This window comes from Ambystoma mexicanum, chromosome 8 (genome assembly GCF_040938575.1).
Source record: "Ambystoma mexicanum isolate Mex_15411 chromosome 8, UKY_AmexF1_1, whole genome shotgun sequence".
NCBI classification, from domain to species: Eukaryota; Metazoa; Chordata; class Amphibia; order Caudata; family Ambystomatidae; genus Ambystoma; species Ambystoma mexicanum.
The window spans coordinates 146,671,648-146,694,066 of NC_090929.1; the positions used below are offsets into that span (position 1 = coordinate 146,671,648).

The 22,419-nt window shown below is 45.2% G+C and overlaps 1 protein-coding gene across 8 annotated transcripts in view; it reads right to left on the minus strand.

The window, feature by feature from the left end:
• Positions 1-22,419, minus strand: part of DAB2IP (DAB2 interacting protein) — a 1,964,804-nt gene that overhangs the window by 167,370 nt on the left and 1,775,015 nt on the right. For all 8 annotated transcript variants that reach the window (XM_069609510.1, XM_069609509.1, XM_069609506.1 and 5 more), the window contains one exon: positions 18,539-18,683. In XM_069609510.1, coding sequence (XP_069465611.1) covers positions 18,539-18,683 — 145 coding nt within the window. The remainder of the gene's footprint in view (positions 1-18,538; positions 18,684-22,419) is intronic.

The following is a 22,419-nucleotide window of genomic DNA, read 5'->3' on the forward strand; positions in this document are numbered from 1 at the left end:
TTTTGTGGACAAGTTCTGATCATAAAGTTCTTCCTACTTCAAGTCTTTCACTTGACTTTAAACAAAGGTTCAGCCAAACGAACAAGTCTTTATCCCTCCACTAGTAGTCAATAGTTCAACACAACTTCTTCCTGAAAAACAAATACTCTCACAATTCTTCTGCATCAACAACAATGTTTGGTCAGGATGATTCCTTTTCTCCACAAGGTCCAACCACAATGTACTACTTCCTTGATTTCTTCCTGGTCCACTAACCTGCCAGCACTGCCACAGACAATCCCTTTCCAGTTATACTCACCTACCAGGACAAAAACAAGTACTCTGTGGTGAGGCTTGCTTCAAACCTTTAGAAAATCTTTGACTTTCAACATCAAAATTCACAACTTCTGGAAAGACATGATACACATAGGTGCTGTTTGTTCCACTGTTTTGTTTGCAACATGCAATGCAGGTTATGCACCTCTAATTGACATTTCCTACCATGAGGGCTTCTCTCTGGCTACTCTTACCTTCCCATTTTCACAATCAATTAACTGCTCACGATGTCCCTTTAGTACACTTGCACCTGTTTGTCTTAGGCAATGCTTGTTGATGCTTTGCTTAAATATTGCCTCTTCCTCACTCTGGGAATAACGGTTACACTCTTTCTGCAATAGTGCTCTCTTGTTATTTTGTCAATTCTTTTAAATGCTTTTTGAAGTATTGGCCCCTCTTTACTTTGACAATGCAGGTTCTTACCTTGCTTCAATATTGCCCCCTCTTTGTCTTGACAATATTCTTGGCTTTGGCAATAATGATTATAACCTTTATTTTCTTGTCCTCTTTTTCTAAGTTCTAATTACGCCAATATGACTTTTTTACATTAGTTTGTATTCAAAGTAATTATTAGCAGTGAGCGGTTGACTACATAGCGTTCTAGGATTACCTAATAAAGGTATACTCAACGGCTCCTTTATACACGTATGCTCGATATGCTGCCAGTTCTGCTTCTTCTGATGCTTCTTGCATGGCTGACTGCTTCAGTCATTTTCCTACGGCCTGGCGCCGAGCGGGAAAGGAGCTTTTCTCGCTCCTTGTGAAATCCTGCTCTCCCCAGCCACCGGGACAAGGCACGAAATAAGGAGAGTCTCTCCCTCTCTCCAAAGCGAAAGCCTGTCAACACACCGCTTCCCGCTGCACAACCTCTGGACTTCAGCTTATCAATCTTGAAGACCATCTCAGGTCTGACATCTGCTTCAAAGACAGCGGCAGCTCCACCAACTCCGTTTTTCTGATTCTGCTGCTGCAACTGTGGCAACTCCTGCTACTGCTCCAACTTCTGGTTCTAATGGCCTGCACCTGAGGGGGCCATAAATATTCAAATGTCCCACTCAGGTGTGGGTCATCAGAACCACTAAACTGCATACTGCAGTTTTGTACCTCTGAGTCGCTCTTCTTCGTCCCAGTACTTAAAGCATTGTGGGATTTGAAGTTCCCAATATTCTGGCTTGTTTTTGCTTCATGAATACAGCCTTCAACTTTGTTTGATTTACTCTGTTTCTTGAATATATCTTATGGGAAGGGTTTTAGAAGGGTCAATGGTTCGTTCAGACTTAAGGGATGATCATATTCATCAGAAACCAGGGTAGTAACGTTCTGTTTCCCATATATATCTTTCCCATGTTGATCACAAGAGTTTTCACTACCACCAAGGTGGGTAGCCTTGGAAAGGGAAGCCTTACTCAGACAACAGTCCTTTAAATATTCTTGCACCATGGAAATGTCACTCTCTGAAGATGATAAGTACCCTGTGTTTCCTAACGGAGTCATCCTGTTCCCTTGGGGGCATTCTCCTTCCATGTGATCCACCTGGCTAATACCACCCTCAGGGTTAGGATCAGGTAGCAGCTGTCTTCCCCATGCCACCTGGGAGGAGGCATTAGGCAGGGACTCTGTGAGGACTCTGCAGGATTCACCACAGTACCAACCAGTGGAGGTAATGATCGAGAGGCTCTGTTCATTCCAATGGAGATACAACTATTTAAAGGGACTTGCAACTTGACCAAAAGACTTTCCAAACTTGAGGAATGAGCTCAGAAGAAAGAATGCAGAAACCTCTGAGATATTCACAATGCCATTGGGAGGTGAGAAATGTTCAGAGCAGGTGTGAGCGACTTGCGCTTTGATTATCCCCCCCTAACCCCCACCTTGATGGAGATAAAAGTTTCTGGACACTCTTTTCCAGCCCTGACATTTACTGAGTAAAGTTTAAAGTCACAATATCTCTGTAGCTTAGTTCTAATTTGTCATTCACTCTTGCGACTAGGACTTTGATTCTGGGCTGAACACCCTTAATAACAGTCTGCAGGGCAGACGTGTGGATAATTACAGGGAATGCGTCTTTTGTTCTGCTCAGCAGCCATGTCTGCACCTGGACCGGTGCATGGAGCAGGAAATTCTCTCATAGAACCGCCCTGGGAATGCCTGCAGCTGGTCCAGTACACATAAAGCCATGAATCACTATTTCCTCCCTTTTATTTGGGGATAACCTAATAGCATGTGGGTGGCTGCTTCCTAGTCCCAGAATGCAGGTGCATTGCACACTGTGTAAATCATTGCTGGCTGGCACAGAAAGTGTTGAGGTCTACTCCGGTGATTCATGGAATCAGCTCCTAACATGGTTGTATGAAGCTTCAAAGCATTTATTGTGCTGTGATTTTATTACCACGGTGGGGGGAGACCCCCCACCCCCGCACCTCCTCTTCCACTTGCTACCCCACCCCAATATATAACTACGCCAACTTACCATCCACCGGTTTGTGGTAAAAAAAACGACAGAAAATGCATCAAAAACGTAAAGTTGACATTCGGCTAAAGTGATCACACCGCTAAAGTAACTAAGCACTAACATTTTCAACACAATACCCATTCACTCACCAGTGAAAGAGGACTTCATTTGATCGCCAGTGCAGTTAAGGAAAAGCCACACAGTTATGCATTTTCTGAAACAGACCTCTCCATGAATTACATGGAGGCCCCTTCCCGGGGGCATGTTAAAGGCAGGAGGACACAGAGACAAAACTTTTAGCTCCCATCAACACAGGACAATCACAAAGACTCAGAAAAGGAGATTTTAATACCAATTCTGTATGTCGCACAATAGTGGTGTTCAGCCGGATTCTAATCAGGGGTGGACTGGGACCCAAAAGAGGGCATGGAAATTATTTTCAAAGTGTCCCCATATTACACATTTTCCGCAAGCCCAACCCTTTTGCTATGAGAAAATGTGAAATTGCCACACAAAAGGGGTGCAGAAGCCTACCGGGACATTTCCAGATTTGCCTGTATGCCAGTCCACCCCTAATTCGAAACAATTTGGCAGATAAGGGAAGAGAGGACCAGGGGGTAAAGTGATTTGCCTTGGACAACACCATTTTGAAATAAATTGCCAACCTTACAAATCATGTGTCTTTATTGCAGAGTGAACAAGGACACAACTCCTCTTTAAAACATTGGTTCCTATGTTAGCCCAATGTAAAAATAAAGAAGAAATGCAGATGCAAGGATATTGAAACTAACTAAATCTATTAAAAAGGAAATTAAAAACAAGAAATCAAACAAAAAAGCAAACAGAAATATAAACTAAAGTTAATAGACAAACAAAAACACAACAATTATACCATAACTATTATAAACTGGACAAAAACTTCAGATGCCAGGAGAAACGCCTGCAACCGGATCAAAATGAATTTACATTTTTGAAAAGGACTTGGGTCTCATTACAATTTTGGGGGTATTTTGGTGGTAAATCCACTGAAATAGCACCAAAAGAATTTACAGTTACCACCACTTGGTCCGGCGGAATTAGCACTGGATTACAAGTCCATAGAACTCTATGGGGATATCGGCAGAATTACCACCGGCGGTAACTCTCCGGATATTTTTCTGATTTTTCATTTTGCTGCAGGTAAATCCTCCACTTCAACACTGACATTTTAGTAATTGTAATCAGGCCCTTAAAATGAAGGCACAAATAATTCAAACCTACAAAAAGATATTTAGGAATAGAATACTAGAAACGAATCAAAAACAAAGGAAATGACGTAATGCACCATAACACGTGAAAATAGATGGAAGACAACGGAAGCAAGAAAACCTTATCTACGAAATAAAAGAACAGCCCTTCTTTCTTATACCAAGAGCACACACATCAACATTGTAATCACCATGGGAGAGAGAAGTCCAATGTTGTGTCAGCGCGTTGGGACGATTTCAACTAACGGCCTTTGGAAAAGGCCTTTCTTTATTTTAAATTTGTTTGTTTTTTGCGTTTAGTACTTTTTTTTATTCTTAAGGTATAGGCATTCAGCAGCTGAGGGAATGTTGCCAAAAAGAAGATGGTGGCTAAAATAGGATGACAGAGTGCCTGGATGCAGGAAAATCTGGTGACTGTGGACAAGTCGTGCCTCCATGTTGGATGTTCTTGGGCCCTGGTGTTACCGATCCCTGCCCTTTTCCCGAGCACATGTTTTCATGGCACACTTACTCCAAATCATGATGTGGCATGTAAATCTCAGGCATGAATGAACTGACATGTGTGTAATGATGGACTCTATCCATCCGGCCACACTTCACTTCATCCATCGTCCCATACATCCATGCATCCGTTTGCTTCATCCCTTCACCATTGATCCACCCACCCATAGCTCCATCCATCCATCACTTCATCGTTCCATCCATCCACTGCACAATTCATCCATCATCCATCGTTTGCACAAGCGCTCCATCCATCTCTCCATCCATTGTTTGCTCCATCCCTCCCTCCATAGTTCTTTTGAGCGTGTTCTGTTTGGATGCTGACCGATAGACCCTGAAACGAGTGCAATAAATGAAAGCAGTTGTACCACCAAACGTTCCGATGCAAGTCTTATGGGGGTTAATCAGCATGAGGCAATTACATGTGATGTCACAGAATCTCGCGTGACGTGGGGCACACGCAGTTTCACTATTCAGTAGGACGCTCATCCATTGTCCGTTTTTGTTTTTTGCGTCACTTTTTGCTGAACATTGTTTGCTGAAAAAAAAACATCGAAAAATCTGGAGGGCGGGGTCAGGGCATATAAGGGGTTGAAACACTTGTGTATAGGCGCGTTACAAATACCATATTATATCATATCATGGGGTGGAATATAGGGAATACATATTAGGGGAGTGGGTGTTTGGGGGGACCCCTAACCCCGCAAATAACAAAAATAAAACATTTGTTGCAATTTTGTTGCGGCAAAATGTTTTTGGCAAAAAAAAAACCACGAAAAATAAACTCGGGATGAATGAACATAGAACCCATTGTTCAATCCTAGTTCACAGTAATCTTTGATGTATGTGCTTGATCAGTTCCACGGCCTGCTGCGCAGTGTTGTGACACGTGACAAGAGGAGAGAGAGAGTGTGATGGGTGGAAAAATAGAAAAGCCTTGTAAATAAAAGATATGCATGCAGTGCAAAGAATGTATTTACATAAACACCAAAGGAAGCCTGTGGTTGGCATCTGGACAGGTGCCATAACCGGTGAAGAGAGCAGGCAGGCAGGTGCAATGCTTGAACACCATGCACGATCAGGGCAGGATGGGTAGAGGGCATGGCTGTGGCTGCCCAGGGGTGCACCCGTGATTCATATAGAGATACACTCAGTAATGCCTTGACTTTGCAGCACTCTGGTCCTGTTCTGGGTATACTGTCACACATCCTCATTACAAGTTTGGTGGTATCTTGTCGGTAATACCACAAAACGGTATTACTGTTACCACCACTTGGTCCGGCGGTATTACCACCAGATTAAAACTGCTGTTAGGCGCCATTAATTGGAGCCCATAGGACTCCATGGGGATTTCAGTGGTATTACCACAGGCGTATTACCACGAGCAGTAACACTGCCAATTTGGCTGTTTTTGGGCAGTAAGGTGGAGGAATTACCTCTAGCATTCTACTGAAGATGTTTCCTCTGCCTTATCTCCAGACCTGTCATTCAATGATGTGGTAATGCAGTGGTAACTCTGCGAACGTTGCATTACCACAGTTTTTTTTACCACACTGCCAAACTTGTAATGAGGCCCACGGGTAGGTGCATGGGATAGGGCAAAACAGTGAGTCTTTCAAACCCATGCTTGCCACTCAGTGCCAAAGCTTAACACTGGCACGCAGCACGAGCATTTCTAGCTAGTTCTGAAATGTCCACCTGGATACAAAGACAGGTGTTAAGGGAGTCACCTGAACTGCACATCCTTCACCTACACTGGCGGAGGGCCAGACTCTGCTATCCATCTACGTGTGAGTAGGGCGCCAGTGCACATTTGAGTTAACAGCGTGCACCGGTATCTCAAAAATGCAAATCGGCTGGGCCGCCCTTCGTAGAATTTGCATCCACACATCTTGGTATGCTGGTGCCCTCTACGGATAAGGGCACCTCTGTGTAGTTCATGCTGGGCATAGGATGGGGGCGGGCAGCCTGCTCACTGCTTTCTGCAACCAGCAGTGTTAGTGAATTACCACACTGTGTGATATTGGGCGCGTCATTATTTCTCTCCGCGCTCCTGCTACAGGGAACTGGTTCCACTGCTCTGTAGAGTGATATGGGCTACTGGTCTGATAGAAGGACCATCTGTCCGTAATGGACAATGACACCTACACACATCCTATCGCCTTCTTGTTTTTTGTAATCCTGATTCAACTGGACCTCAGACACCCAGACCCCGCCCCCTCACCCGTAGCGAGTTATAGGAGTCACCTCATGTCCATTATCTCCTGATGCAATGCTTCTCTGCAGCTAGGTAAGGTAACTAGTAAACATGCTGGTTGAGAAATCCCCCTTCATGTGGAGGCTGCATAAAATATAATGGTAATTCTCCACTATCTCAGTGTCGGGAGGATAGCTCAGCGGCAACGTGCTCGCCTTGGAAGCAAGACGACACGAAGCACCACAGGTTCGATTCCAGGTCAGCGCTTAGAAACCTCTGGGTATAAAACGCGTCATAAATAACCTATCATATCATATCATATCATTCAGGTAGGTGGGATGATCATCTCTTTGGCTTTTTATCAAACGTTCCACCCTTCACCACCTCCCTCCACACCCCCCTTAAATCCAGAGTCGATTATGGTCCATTACCATCAATGACGTGCAATCGACATGCTATGAGATCAGAGCAGTGAAGAAAAAGCAAAACAAAGCACCTGCAAAATAGTAGGAAAAATGACATCCTAAGCACAGAAGATAGTGGACACCGCACCAACTAAGACCCACCCCTCATGTCCACACCTGCATATGTCTCATGTACTACACATGCCCAAACGAGCCAGCAAAACTGCACACAATAAAGCACAAACCCACTGCTAATCACGCCAAAAGACATAAGAGTTGCAAACAACAAACAACCCAGACACTGGACACTACACCTCCAAGCACAGTGCATACAACAAAGTACACCCAGAAAGCTGACATGCATAGACGCTAGTTTCTCCTGATTCTGAAAGCATGAACAGAAGGCAAAACGTCTATCCCTCTTCCCTCCCTGACCAATCCCACCCACTTTCTTACAGAGCCACGAGAGTGCCAGGAGACTATGCCAATGTCAGCCATGCACCGACACATCCTAATGTAAAGGAAACGAGATCAGTGCATCTAGAGTCACCAGACGACCCAAGCGACCACTGTAACTAGATCAGACTGAGGCAAGTGAGGCCGCAATCATTAGCTCTGGACTATAGTTGCCATGGGACTTCCCCCATCTCGCCGGCCCTCCCTTGCATGGACAACTTCACTACAGGAGGAGCCACAGCCGGCAAAGAGCGTTAAAGGGAGGCCTGATGCCGAGACCACTCCTAAGATCCCTACACCCTGACTCACAGGACGGTTGGATGGTACTTCCCTCAACAATTCCCTTTACACTGTAATCCTAGGTGTTGGAGGCCATGGATAGTGCAGGTCACAGCAGCTATCGGGCTCCTCACACCGCTGGCCTGCGTCTTCACACATGAAGGGGTTGGCAGGGGAGTCAGCAATGGCTCTCATAGAGAAGCTGCTCAGCAAGGCATGGCTGTGTTGAACACACTCATGAAGTTTAGGAACAGGCCCGTTTGCATCCATCAGCAGCCGGGAGGCACTGCCTCCCATCCATCAGCAGCCGGGAGGCACTGCCTCCTGCCGCCTTGCTTTCTCTCCCACAGCCCTCTGGTGATGGGTCCGGTTCTATGTGATATTTCTGCTTTATAAAGGCTGCACATCAAAAAGACGGATTTATTTTGGCTGTTTTGTGTGCGCCCGTCAAAAGCAGAAATAGCACTTCTGGGGGTGGGGGGGGATGTACCCCACCCCAACTCCCCTTGGGAAGACTTTACCCCGCCCGCCTCAGACACACTGATCCACACAAACATGAATACACACTCACGTTTACCCATTCCCCTGTCCCCTCCATGCCACGTGCCACAAGCTACACACACACATACAGACACTAACTCACACTCTCTCACACACACATCAAAAACACTTACCTCAGGCACCTGCATCTCGCCTCTTCAGGCCCAGCCGCACCCATTAGCCCTTGCGTGCACTTGTGTGCATGACACAGGGGCTGACAGTTCGATTTTGAAGGACACTCTGCCTTTTGCACTCATTATGAACAAGAGCTTGAGCAATGAGCATTCCTGTGACACCAGAGGACCCTCCATGATGCCTACAACCCACCACCCTTCTGTGCCTAAAAGAGAACTAGATTATAAGGACCACCCAAACACTAAGGTCTCATGAACTGCCACTCAGCCAACAACCAAAAATGGGAGGGCGGGACGTGCTTATTGGCCACTTTTTTAACTTGGAAGTCAGACGCGTGGGTTATCCACAAAAGACTACTACTGGTGTTCACTCACTTCTAAGGACTAATAGAACTTTTAATCACGAGGGAGATGCTTTTCTCTTTCATGCTTACATTTCTCCCAGACTTTCAGGGTCAGCAGCCTAATGGTGACACCTTGTGAGAAACTCTGCTTTTCTCCATGATTTCTTGTCTTAGAAATTCCTTGGGTATAGCCACCAGCCCAATGGTTGAGGATTTCAACTTCTGATTTCATAATGAGGCTGCCAAGCTGGCTAGTGGGCATGAAGAGTGCACAGGTGCTACCGGTGTCAGCCATTTCATTTCAGATAACACACATATCACAGGAAACACCCTGGATGTTGCTAGCATTTAAATTGCTACCACTTCTGGTGATTGAAGTCACCTAGTGTGGTCAAACCATGACTTTAACACAAGGTCACAAATGAAATCGTTAGAAGGTCTACAAAAAACATATCTTCTCCCTCCTTCCCTTGTTCTCACTCTTTCCCACTCCCTCCCTCTGCTCTAGAACAAATCTGAAATGGTTCTCTCCAAGTTTGATGGAGAACTGATGGACCATCTTGGTCGTGAATTTGCGCTGGGCCTCATAGTCTGCATTCTGGCATTAAACCATGTACTCTGCTAGAGCCAGACATTGCCAGCTGTTTGTATCTTTTACAAAACTCAGCTCTCCGATTAGACACCCTTTGGATCTTATAAGTCTGAATGGCTCCGTGCAGGATAGGGCCATCTTTTTACAAGATAAAATAGACAAAATAAGAATGAGGTTCTCTGAGACAGCCAAACGCAGAACTCCCAACAAATGTGTTGCGCCACCATCTCCATCCAAACATTGAACCCCTGTCTGACACTTTTCTGCCATTGAGCAAAGTACTATTCTTCTCCTTCAAAAAATTATCAAAACTTCTGAAATTCTAATCAGCCACTTTCCTGCTTGGGCTTTTCAGTCCTGTGCGTGTTATGTTTACCCCTCCCCCACAGATGTCCTTCATGGCACCTTCTGGGAAGGCAGGCTTACCCCTAATTTTTTATAAATGGAGCTTAACTAAAACCATTTTGAAGAACCCCTCTAAAGCAGACTGTTGTATCTGAAAATTCAGACCTATTACCATTCTGACGTGGCTCCAGAAACTCATGGTGGTTAAAGAGCTTGAGGTCACCTCAACACCTTCCACAGCTTCACGCGGCCCAGATGGACTTCGACCAGGCATGGGACAGAGACAGTTCTCCTTGATGTCTGGGGCAGCATATCAATGACCACAGATCTTGGATATATTAGTCGTAAGGTAGGTAGGGAGTGGATTTATGTAGCACATCAGGTTGCCCACGCAGAGGCTTCAGGATGCTGGGATCTTGAAACCTTAAACCCACCCAGAAAGCCAGGCTCCTATTATCAAGGAAACAGCAAGGTTCTTAAAATACATCAAAAAATCAGGTGATCATCCATAGTGGACAGAGAAGAAGCTAATGATTTCAATTATTTTGAAGCATGGAATACAAATTAGCGACCGTCTCAATAATGGCATATATATTAAGGGACAGCCAATGCGCAAGCGATGACAATCTACGGTGTCTCCCAGGCACATAATTGGAGAAACGGTAATTGATCAGCACAGGTCCAGACTTCTAAAAGCATTATGTGCCAGACACATTGCTGGTACTACTGGATCAATCAATGGCGTACATGACCAGTGATTGCAACATCTTATCATCACGATAATAGTGTGGCTTGGATTCTTGTTATGTGCCAGACACATTGCTGGTGCTCCTGGATCCCTCAATGGCGGCCATGACCAGTGATTATCTTATTATCGTGATAATAGAGTTGTTTGAATTCTTCAAGACTATTTTAGTTTAAAGCCTTTATGGAAGACAGATGCTCTGAATTCAAGGTGGTGGGTTTCAGTCCCCATGGATAATGTGAGGTGCCTCTCAGGGGTTCCCACTGTCTGCCATCATTTTTAGCCAAGTACCTCATCCAGCTTATGAGCCTTTAGGTTTGCTGGCAATATCTATGGAGATCACAAACAGACTTATATCTTGGCTAATGACAAGCTAGAACAGTTCCAGACTCTAGCCGGCTGCCTCACTTGTCATTTGTAGTGGATGAGGACCAATTGGCTACAACCCAGTAAAGGAAAAATGCGAATTGTTCTCTCTGATAGACCCAAGGAGCTTATCAATCGCCCTTCAAGAGGTGACCTCATAGTTTCCTTTCTGTCAACATTGAAGTAAAGGATAAAGGACACGCCCAACTCACCATGACCATTTCGCTGCATTTTGTGTAAGGCCATTTTTCCAAATTGTTTACTGGCATTTTTTTTGGGAGGTGCAGGATAAGGGTATATTTTTCTATGCCTTTTAGGTTAGTGTGGGGGTGCGGAGGGATACAGTGGCATAGAAGAGGGGTATTGGGGGCTTGATCCCTCCCCCTGAAAATAAATGCAGTGAAAAAATGCAGTGACGCGGCCACCAGCAGTGAGTGGTACCAGGCCAGACAAATCTGGCTGTCTAGATAAAAGTCTCCTTCTAGAAGGGGCAAGTGAATGTTGTAGCTAAATCATTATTTTTCCATCTGCACCACCTAAAGCACACAATTCCCTGGCCCTTCCACCCTCCCCGGCAAGAATGATTGAGCTGCGGCAGTGTCGGCTATGACAAGTTCTCAGTTGGATTGTTGCAATAGAGTAGATGCAGCGCTGTCGCTAGTCCTATCAAACCAATTGCAATTTGCCCAAAAATCTGCAGTGAGACTGGTCGGAGATTGTGAAATAGGACCACATCTCGATGTCAAGGCAGGCCAGTATCTGACGCCCCGTAGGAGACAGTGTTCATTCAGTTCAAGCTGGCCCGCCTCGAGGAAAAGGCTTCTCATGAAACTGGGCCAGAATACCTCAACCAGTAGCTTAGTAAATGTGCTCTTATACAATTGCACCGCTCCCAAAACTCGTCACCCCGTGATTAGAAAATCTCTGGAAAGGTTTCACCTGGACCATTAGACCCTTACATTCTGGCCTGGATTAGGTTGGCCACGTGCTTCGTTCAAGTTGGTTGATACTAGACCTGGTGAAGGGAGATGCAGCATTCAAACGGTGCACCTGTCCTGTAAATTCCCCAATCCTCTAAAAAGAGGCGAGGAACATGTCTAATGCACCAGGAACCATTAGGCACCAGGACCCTAATGCACTAGCAACCTAATGCACCAGGACCCTAATGCACCATGACCCTAATGCACCAGGAGCCTAAGGCACCAGGACCCTAATGCACCAGGACCCTAATGCACCAGGAACCTAATGCACCAGGAACCTAATGCACAAGAAGCCTAATGCACCAGACCCTAATGCACCAGGACATACATGGAGTAAAGTGGTCGTTTTAGGGAGTGTAAATAGAGCAGCAGGATAGTTTAAAATGCAAAGATACACATTATTGCACCCTAACACCTGCTAGTACTTGCTATGGATTTGAAGGAAGAAACAGTTTATATGTGTAGCTGCGGATCGCCAAAAGGTTAGGGGTTCTCATTGGCACCTCTTTAATAATAAACCAATGAATAAACACCAGAGGGCTCCTTCGACGCATGGAGTGCGGCGGGGGAAACTGCATTTCATTTTAGATGCTTCTAGAAACTAATGTATACCTAATTTGGCTGATCTATGTGTCAGTCTTTAAAAATTAAAAACCTTTGAAATGGAAGAAGGAACAGCTTAAAACCCCCGCACATTAAATCTCCTGCTGCTCTAGGAACGATATTGCCCTCTTCAATCACACTGACAAGCATATATGGGTTGGATAAACCCTGGCTTTTGCCTAATCCCTACAAATCGGCAAAACGTGTTATTTTGCGCGATTCGCCTGTTAAGGCTGGAGTCCCTTAAACAATTTAAGGCTTCAATGGTCTCGGCAGGTTGACCGATCTTAAGAAACAAGAGTCCTTAGAATTGGTGCTGCACAGAACTCTCGCTGGCGGTATTCACCGCTGTAGACCTGATGCATTTCGCATTTGTATTTGGCTTCTATTGACGCAAAGCTAGCTTGGAAGCAAAGGAGGGATGTACCAATAATGTGGAGTTAACAGTGGTCAGTGTGTGCGGAGGTTACAGCTTATGGTAACTTGTATACCCCATGCTACAGGGGTGGTGTATACCCAGGGGTAGCAGGCCCGGAGTGGCCTTCAGATACTCCCTAAATGGCTGGGTCTTCAGTTCCTTCCTAAACTGCCAGAGGGTTGGAGTGGTCCTGGTTTCGACAGGGAGGTGCGGTGACCTGGAATGAGAAGTCTGACCAACTGAAGGCATGTGTGTGGTTATAAACTTGTATTTAAACTAAAAGAAATGTAATCCTGTCTATCCTTAACTATAGGTGGTTTCCTTACCTTAATCTAAAACTTGTGCCAGTCACAAAGTCTTATGTCCAAATGAAAATGTACTATCCTAGATAAAACTCCTACTTAATGACTAGGCTAACAGAAGAGTTTGTATCTCAACCCAGGAGAATGTCCCCCTCCGCACAGGTAGCAGTCTCTCAAATTTCAGGTTTCACAATGTTCGACAAATATCACTGGACTGGGAGCATCCAGGTTTTGAGCAGGCTTTTCTGGAGTTATTTCAAGTTTAGATTCGTCATCAATTTCTTAGGCTTTCTCCACAGACTCTATATTCTCTCAACTTGAACACTGTCCTTTAACTTGCCCACACCGGACGAGGGGGGAGACTCGCCAAGCTCTCCTTAACTACTCAACTTTTTACCAATATTCTTCAGACTGCCCCCACCGGGACGGGGAAGAGGGCCCCCGAGTCCTTCTTGGCTCTTCAATACCCCAGTCTAATGGAACTGACCAGGAAAGTGCCTCACAAAATGATCGACTTTGCTCTTGTCTTCTTGTTTCACCTACTCAAAGTTTCCCAGCCCCCTCCCCGACATATTACTGTTCCTGTTACCTTCTCTCTCAGAACTCTTCACTGGTTCCACCTGGGGCCATTGGTTTGTTCTCTCTCTTCCTTCTGTTCCTCTGCTTCAGCCTGCCTGACTTTGGGGCCTATTACGTGCAATTTCCAGACCAGCATGTCCACCCATTACAGGTTGTGCACCCATCACAGTTCCTCGTACTTCTCATGCCATCACCTATGCTACTGTTGTTGGTCTTGGTGTAGTTCCTGGTCAGCATGGTCACTCACCACAGGTCACGTCACCACCACTCTGACTCTCAGCTTCACGGTTACCACCCACCAGTTGACTGATGGGATGCTTGTTCTGGTGTCCCTTGATTCGATATCATCCCTTCACACTGTTGCTTCAATACAGCCTTCAATCGCCCCGTTTCCAACTTGTGGGTTCTTTGACAGCCTCCTAGTTTGCCGACTTCTGCTACCAGATTTTGCTATACTCGTCTTTCTTTGCTGATTAGTTTAAGTAGCTCGGACTGCCCCAGTTTAATGTCAATTTGATTAAGAATAGCTGGAAAACTTTTCATACTTGATTGTGGCGTTCTTGGGTTCTTCATAATCTCAGCACTTATCATAGTGAAACTGCCTGACACATTACAGTAACACATAGTCTCAGACGTTGTCATATGTAACGAAGGGTTGGGTGTTATTACCCTGTAAGGATGGGAGATAAAAGGGCTGTTTCCAAGACTTACATCTGTGTTCCCCATGAGATCCTTTGGCATGTTACCACCCATTGGGGGACTATTGTTAACGGCCTCACCCCTCCTCCTCCAGCCTCATGGAAAGGAACTCCCCCTGGAGAGAAGTAACACTATCTGGAGGATCGTCACAGAGGTTGTTTCAGAAGTCTTTGACATGCAAGCCAAGGCCTGTTTCTTTGTGTTCCCTTTGCATGCCATTTTAGTCTCAATCCTTGCAAAGGTCCTGATCCTAGTGGAGTGTGTTCCACCTGTGCCCACATGTTTTGTATGCATGGTAGGCTGATGTTTGGACAGTAGTTGCCTCATATGTGATGCAGGCAGTTTTGAAGGGCCTCCTGCTGGGATGGTATGGATGCCAGTGTAATTCTCTTAGGATGTGGGAGATGTGGGGAGATCTCTTGGTTTCTGTTATGAGGCATGCACAGGCCTGTTGAACAGCACCAAAGGGGTCCGGTGTGTGGCTGGGACGCCAGTGAAGAGAGAGTTCCCTCCACCGAGGAGTATAATTATTAGGGCCTGATCTGAATGCACAGGTCAGAGAAAGGGTTTTACCTTCTGGAAGAGTGCTGGCTGACGCCATGCAGTGCACATTATTGTGAATATATTGCGAGAAGGAGAGATTTCAGTCAACAATGAACCCAAGTGATTTGGCAAATTGGGCCAACTGAGGTGTTAATACATCAAAAAGGACGTCATTCAGCCACCCTGGGGTTGCCTTGTGCTTAGATAAATGGCCTGGTAGGACAAATTTCATTTTGGTAGGTTTGAGTTTTGTTTATTTGCTTGTCATCCAAGTTAGGACGGAGACAAAGCGTTTCCTCTGGCACAAAATGTCTCAAGCATGATTCCCGGAGTAACCTCGGCGTATCGGTCGAGTGAAAGATTAGGGTCGTTGAGAAGCTGCCCAAGTGGTTACAAATATGGAATGAAAATCACTGGGGAGACAATTGAGGCCTGTGGTGAATGTTACTGGGTGACAGTCACATTCTGACAATACCCATCTTGAGAGGTGGCAGGCAAACCCGTTGAGGATTGCTCCCGGTAACCCCATTCTGCCAGTGAGTAGGCTCGTATGTGTGAAGTTGTCGACTGTGTAAAATGCGGATGAGAGGTCAAGGAGGCAGGAGACACCCTTATCCATGATTTGTACATACATGACTTGGATGGTAGCAGTTTCAGTGCAGCATTTGAGTCTATATTCAGATTGGTAGCCATGGAATAGGCCATATTAGTTAATACAATCTGAGGCATTGTTTTTAAGGTTGTCCATGTGATGTGGCATACAGTTGTGTTCGGTGACATGGGCTGGATGTCCGTAAATAAATCGAAAACGAAACGTCCGAGGGGGGAAAAAAACAAACGTCATTTAAATGAAAATGACTTTCGGTTTTCTCTCCTGCTTAAATTTCCGACAACACGCACCCTTCGACCCCCTTACTTACCTTTTGGCGGCACACATCGAAATGTGCCGCGGCCTCTGCCATTCCTCTGCAATGCCTCTTCCCTTCACTGACGTGCATGGGAAACGGCACAGCAGGGTCCTTTTTAAAAGAAAAAAATAAGTTTATTGTATACCGTGCAGGGGACACCTTCACAGCCCCGGTATCATTAGAGTGAACAAGAGCGTGGCGGACACCCCCGCAACCCCTTCCCCCCTTGTTCGCTATGATGGCACGGAATGGTATTCTTGTTCGAAATTTTCAAACAGACGAAATTTGAACAATATATATATATATTTATTTTTGCGGATACCACATGATCTACGTGAAAACAACACATTTTTTACTGTTAGGTCGAAATTATCGAATGTAAAACAATGGATTTTAGCTGTTTTAAATGTGGGCGGAGACCCCGTGCAGGCCCTGGCCATATCCCCCTTTTTATTAAATACCCTGACCCAACCCCCCTCCTCGCCCCCCACCTCCATTCTATTTTTTCAGCTAATCTCCTGGTTTTCCATTTGAGGTTTTTGTCCTCTCAGAAATCTTCACGGATGTTTTGTGGTGATACCGGTGACATTGGGTCAAGAATCTTCTCCATTCAAGGAGACCTCTATGACAAGCATCAGCTGCCATTTCTTCACCGGAAGACGCATTCTTGCTGCTACAACAAAACCAGGTGTGTAGTATTGCACAAGCAACACAGCACTGCCAAGCACGATATCCTGAAATTGATAGCTGTGCCCAGTGTCATCAGGAGCACCCACATTCTTAGCCAACAACAGTTTACATGCTTATGTTGTAGTGTCACTCATTTCATCATAAGTCCTGGAATACAAGTTCCCCCATGCAAAGCATCCCTTTACCCCAACAGCCAGGGCTGGAGAAGCGTGCACCTGCGCCACTTTGCAACTCCCTTATCAGTGCAGAGCAGAGGCTGCAGAGGTTCCCGTTATGCCTGACCCATTGATCATCGGGGAAAAAGGAGAAGTGTGGCAGATACCTTCGAAAGGAAACCTTTAAGAACCCATTGAAATAACAAGAAAATCAAATCACCCAACAAAACAGGGAACCCGTATGTCTCCCAATTTAGAAACAAACTAGACTTCATGAAAAAATAAACCCGGCTGCTACTCCATCGGGTTGGCAGTGTGCAAAGAAGTGCCCTGAATGGCAGAATGTGTGTCCACCTGCCAAAACACTGGCGATAGTAACGAGAGGAGACTAGAAGATGAAGAAATGAATGGCCGTAATCAATATATTCATGGCCAGAAGATAACTAACTATCGATCTTCTCCCAATCATGAATAAGTCTCCCTGCTTTCAGTTTTTTTGCTGATTTTTATGCATAAAGATTCTGCTTTCTGTCTGTATTTATTTATAAAAATTGAGCAAAATCCAAGTTTTGATTTCTTTTATTGGACCAAAACATAATTATGCTAAGATGGTAGTTCCATGAGCGTTCAAAGTTCCAGGGACCTCTTAACCATATGGTGGTCACAACCCCTACACTTTGCTTTACTTTATACATACCATCCATTCTTGTACTTTTTCTACTTTTCTTTATTTGTGTTTATTACTTTCTTCCTTGGATACTTTTTCTTGCTTTCCATTTCTGCGTTATATTTCATCCCCTTCCTTTTTTCTCGCTCTACTTCTCTAACTTGTGTACCTACTTGGAAAGCTCCACTAACTGTTGGTTAGATTATGCCCGAAGAGGTGTCTCCTTGTGATGCGAGGGACAATACCGGGTGGGGGGCGGGGAGGGGGTGAAATAACGATGATTATGCACTTGATGGGGGGCTGTGTCTGACAGTGTTGTGACGGGGCTTGATGAGGGTGAGGGCGAGGTAACGAAGCCCAATTATTGGTGGATGGCTATACCCAATAGGCCTGTCTGTCTGTTACGGTGTCTGTGTGAGATGGGGTGCCTGGCTAGATGGTTGCTGAGACTGTACCTTATGGAGGTGTCTATTCCGAAGGGGGGCCCCCAATCTAATAGAAGAGGGCATGGAACTCTGACCGATGCAGCATGTATTGCATAATATTGGATGACAGTTTATAGTTATGTTGGTTGTATGGCACCAGCGAGTGCTTGATGGGAGTGCTGGAGCGTGATGTTCCAGCTACCCGATTGGCTCAGCACCCTTCCCCGATTGTGAATATGTCATACTCCTCAATGCTGCTATACAGACACTGGAATACAAATGTAGACCCCCACAGCCCCCTATCACCACTTCCCGACATGACCCCGATTGCAAGCAGCTAGCTGCCTGACAAAGGCCTTAGTGTTGTGAATGCTGCCGCATGCAGAGCACAGGCTTGTTCCCTACTTGTTTGTGGTAAAGGTGCCGATGGACCATCCATGTGAGAAAAGATGCTATATTTCCATCGGACATGAAAACAACATAAGCCAGAATGAAAACCCGCACTGGGTCTCCTGCAACATAGGCTCCAAAGCCATCTAGAGCTCTGGCACCTGCCGCCGCCACCGCCACAGGGAACTGTGTCTTTGAACAGTAATGCTTTACTGCCTTGACATCATTCAGGGCAGGGGGTGGCTGCTCTGCCCATACTAACCAGTAGGAGTTGATGATCTTGCAGAAGGCCAGCTCACAGCACATTTTCAGGTTGCTCTGATGCTCCACCAGGTCCGACGTCGAGCACTTGCCTGGATCCACCTCGCAGTTTTCGTCCGACTCATACAAGGCCTTGATGAATTCACCTGCACAAGACAACACAGGCACAATGTGTCCATTACATAACAAACCAAAAGGGGCTAGACCTTCCGTCCAAAAAGAGGAAACACACTGTAATAAGGTTTACACTTAAGCAGACACATTCATGTTCTCAGGGGGACCAGATGTAGTGTAATGGTGACATTGTTGCCAGGATATCTTCCAGCAGAAGGTACGATTTGGCTCCTATACAGGCGAATTGAAACTTTGGACTTTCTTCCATCAGAATATTGGGAACTCCATCTAAATCATTGTAATGTTTTCAATATTCAGATGCTGCCCTGATTAGGACCCTTGACTATTCACCAATTCATATAAACTAGGGTATGCGATGATTTTAAATGATCCTTTACTGCAAGAGTATTGTCATTATCGTTTCAGAACCTATAGGACATCATAGCATCAATGGTTACACTAATGTGTTTCAGAAGGTCGAAAGTTACCAGCCTTAACATAAGATGACTTTTGGGCTTAGCCCACAGGAAGAGTAAAGAAGGCTGGTATTAATTGAAGATAAATTATAGCAAATATACTTGCCCTGATTCATGGATTAATTGCGCCAAAAAAACAGGATTTGTGCGCCATTCTGCCCGCAAATCCCCATTTGTTAAACAGGGATTTGCGGGCAGAATGGCGCACAAATGCCGTTTTTTTTCCGTGCAAATAATCCATGAATCAGGGCCATTACGTCAATTAAGAACTATGTACTATCTCTATGAATCTAAGAATTGGAATGCTCATTATACACACGTTTTGCTTGTTTATTTGCTCGAATAATCCCTGAAGAAGGTCACCATTGACCGAAATGCATTGGACATGAACATTATTTGCCACAGGCTTATTTTTTTAAAACTTTTTTAAGAATAAAAACCACTTATTTTGAAAAAATACATGGATCTCTGGATGAATCTTTATTGAGAAATATATGAGGACTATTAAAGCAACATATCATAAACCAAGTGGATTTCCACGCAGGTCTTTCCAATTGTCTGGAATACCTTGCCCAGATCAATATCCAGTTAACATTTTGTATTACCCCACACTACGAATGGGGGGAAATCTGGCGACAGGACCCAATAATTGAACCATAAGTACAAAAACAATCACAAATTTCAGACACACACCAGCAGTGCCCGCTCACCACCCCGTCTACATTGTTGAGTGAGCCATCTGAAAAAAATGCGTTCTACCCCGACATCTGTCCCAATGTGAGATCCTGGGCAAGCCTTCATCTAGAGCCGAAGTTCCCTGGTGTAGTAGTTTGGAAGTGCCGAGAAACAGACTAAGCGCTACATTAAACATGGCCAGTTAAATTTGACATTGTGTTGGCCAGCATTCGAAATAGCAAGCTACTTCTAAATGGACAACGATTGACAGGCTAGAGGTACAACAGTGAACATGGATGTGTCCTGTTTTTGGATGTGAAAAAACATAACTGGTGGATATCAAGAGAAGACAACAATTAATTGGCCTTTCTAACAATGTATTTGTATTTATTTATGTTTATTTATGTAGCGCTTTACACCAAAGCGCTGCACATTAGAACAGGATACATATGATAATAACATTATAACAGTAACAGTAGAAGCAACTAACCATTATGAATCAGGCCAACAAAACAATAAATAGAGCAATTAACTGGAGGAGAGAAGGAGAGTAGTGCAGTAGAACTGAGAGGGAGAGGGGGGGAAAGAGGGGGAAGGGAAAGGACGGGGTGAAAGGAGAGAATGGGGGGAGGGGGAGAGGGAGAAGATCAAGGAGATAAGGCAAGGAGGGAGGGGAGGAGGGAGGGGAGCAGGAAGGGGGAGGGGTTTCAAGGCGGTGAATGGAGAAGGAGAGATTTGAGGGAAGTTCGGAATGAGGAAAAGGTGGAAATAGAGCGGAGTGAGAGAGGTAAGGAGTTCCAGTGTAGGGGGGCTACGAGATGGAAGGAGCGGAAACAGGATGAGGCACAAGTGGAGGGAGGAACAGTGAGAAGGAAGTGATCGTCAGAACGAAGGGAGTGGGAGGAAGTATAGAACGAGAGGAGGGAGGAGAGATAAGGATGAGCAAGACCGTAGAGAGATTTAAATACTAGGAAGAGAAATTGAAATTTGAGATGGGAGTGAAAGGGAAGCCAGCCAAGGGAGGAAAGGGAAGCAGAGATGGAGTTACGGGGGAGAGTAGACAGAGGGTGCGGACGGCAGAGTGGTAGATAGATTTAAGGGGGGGGTGAGATGAGAAGTAGGAAGACCAAAGAGTAAGGAGGAGCAGTAGAAGAGGCGAGAGAAGATAAGGGAGGAGATTAAGAGTTTAGTAGCATTGAAAGTGAGAGAGGGCAGACTTTACGAATATTAAAGAGGTGGAAGCGACGGGCACAAGACGTGAGAGAGATGTGATGGCAACAGGTGAGAGAGGAGTCAAAGTGGATGCCTAGGTTGCGAGCGTGGTCAGAGATGGGGAGATTAGAAAGGGGAAAATGAATGAAAGGAGGAGGAGAGGGAGCGGGAAGAGAGTTGGAGGGGAAGAAAACTACTTCAGTTTTATCAGTGTTAAGGGAAAGGAAGCGAGAAGACATCCAATGTTTTATAGCAGTAAGGCAGGAGGAGAGTTTAAGATGGAGGTCAGAAGAGAAGGAGAGGAAGAGTTGAGTATCATCGGCGTAGAAATGGTGAGAAATGCCAAATGAGGAGATAACTGGGGCGAGGAGGGAGGTATAAAGTGAGAAAAGGAAAGGGCCAAGTACTGAGCCTTGGGGTACTCGATATTCCAGAGGCTGGGTAGGAGAGGAGCGACCTCCCCAAGAAACAGAAAGAGCGGGAGGAGAGGTAAGAGGAATGCCAGTTAAGAACAGAGCCTTTGAATCCAAAGGAAGAGAGAGTGTTGAGAAGAAGGGGATGATCAACAGTGTCGAAGGCAGCAGAGAGATCAAGAAGAATAAGGACAGAGGATTGCTTAAAGTGTCGAGCTGAGAGGAGGGAGTTAAGGATGTAAATGAGGGCAGTTTCAGGAGAGTATTTAGGACGGAAGCCTGATTGAGAGGGAGGAAGGAGAGAGAGATTAGTGACAAAGGTTGAGAGTTGAATTTATGATCATTATTATGTATTTAGCTATATGCTAGATCATGTTCTATGTCTTATGTTATATGTTATACTAAGTTATCTACTATGTTTAATGTTATATATGATGTGCTATGATGTTGTTTTGTACATGCCATTTCATATATTATGTTACTGGCATTTATCCCACCCAATCCTGCCATCTGCATGGTCTCCAGGCACTCTGGTGGATTTGAAAGAAGGGGGGTAGGGACTACTGTAGTGTGGGGAGGGGGCCATGCAAGACAGGGTCCCTTTTGGACAGTCCCTTGCCTAACACGACCGGACATCTTGGTGTCCTTGTCAAAAACTGTTCTCCAATCAGTAACCCCGCACGATTTGCCAGCAGTGCAACGGTGAATGTTCCATCACACAAACACGTCAATTGCTTCAACCGCCACCTTTTGATAAACCCAGGAAAACCTCCTATTTATGCAGTGTCGCTTAAGACAAGGCACGGCTTCTAGACATCAATTCATGTAGACTTCAGACAATGCAGTTATTTAATGTGTTCAAAGCATTTACTGTGAGGCATTAGCAATCCTGTTTCTTAGAGACTAGTTTACTGCTAAAAATTGAGATACAATGCAGTACCTGCCATTTGTCCAAGGTGACAAAGACCTTGATTTTAATTGGGCTCAATGTC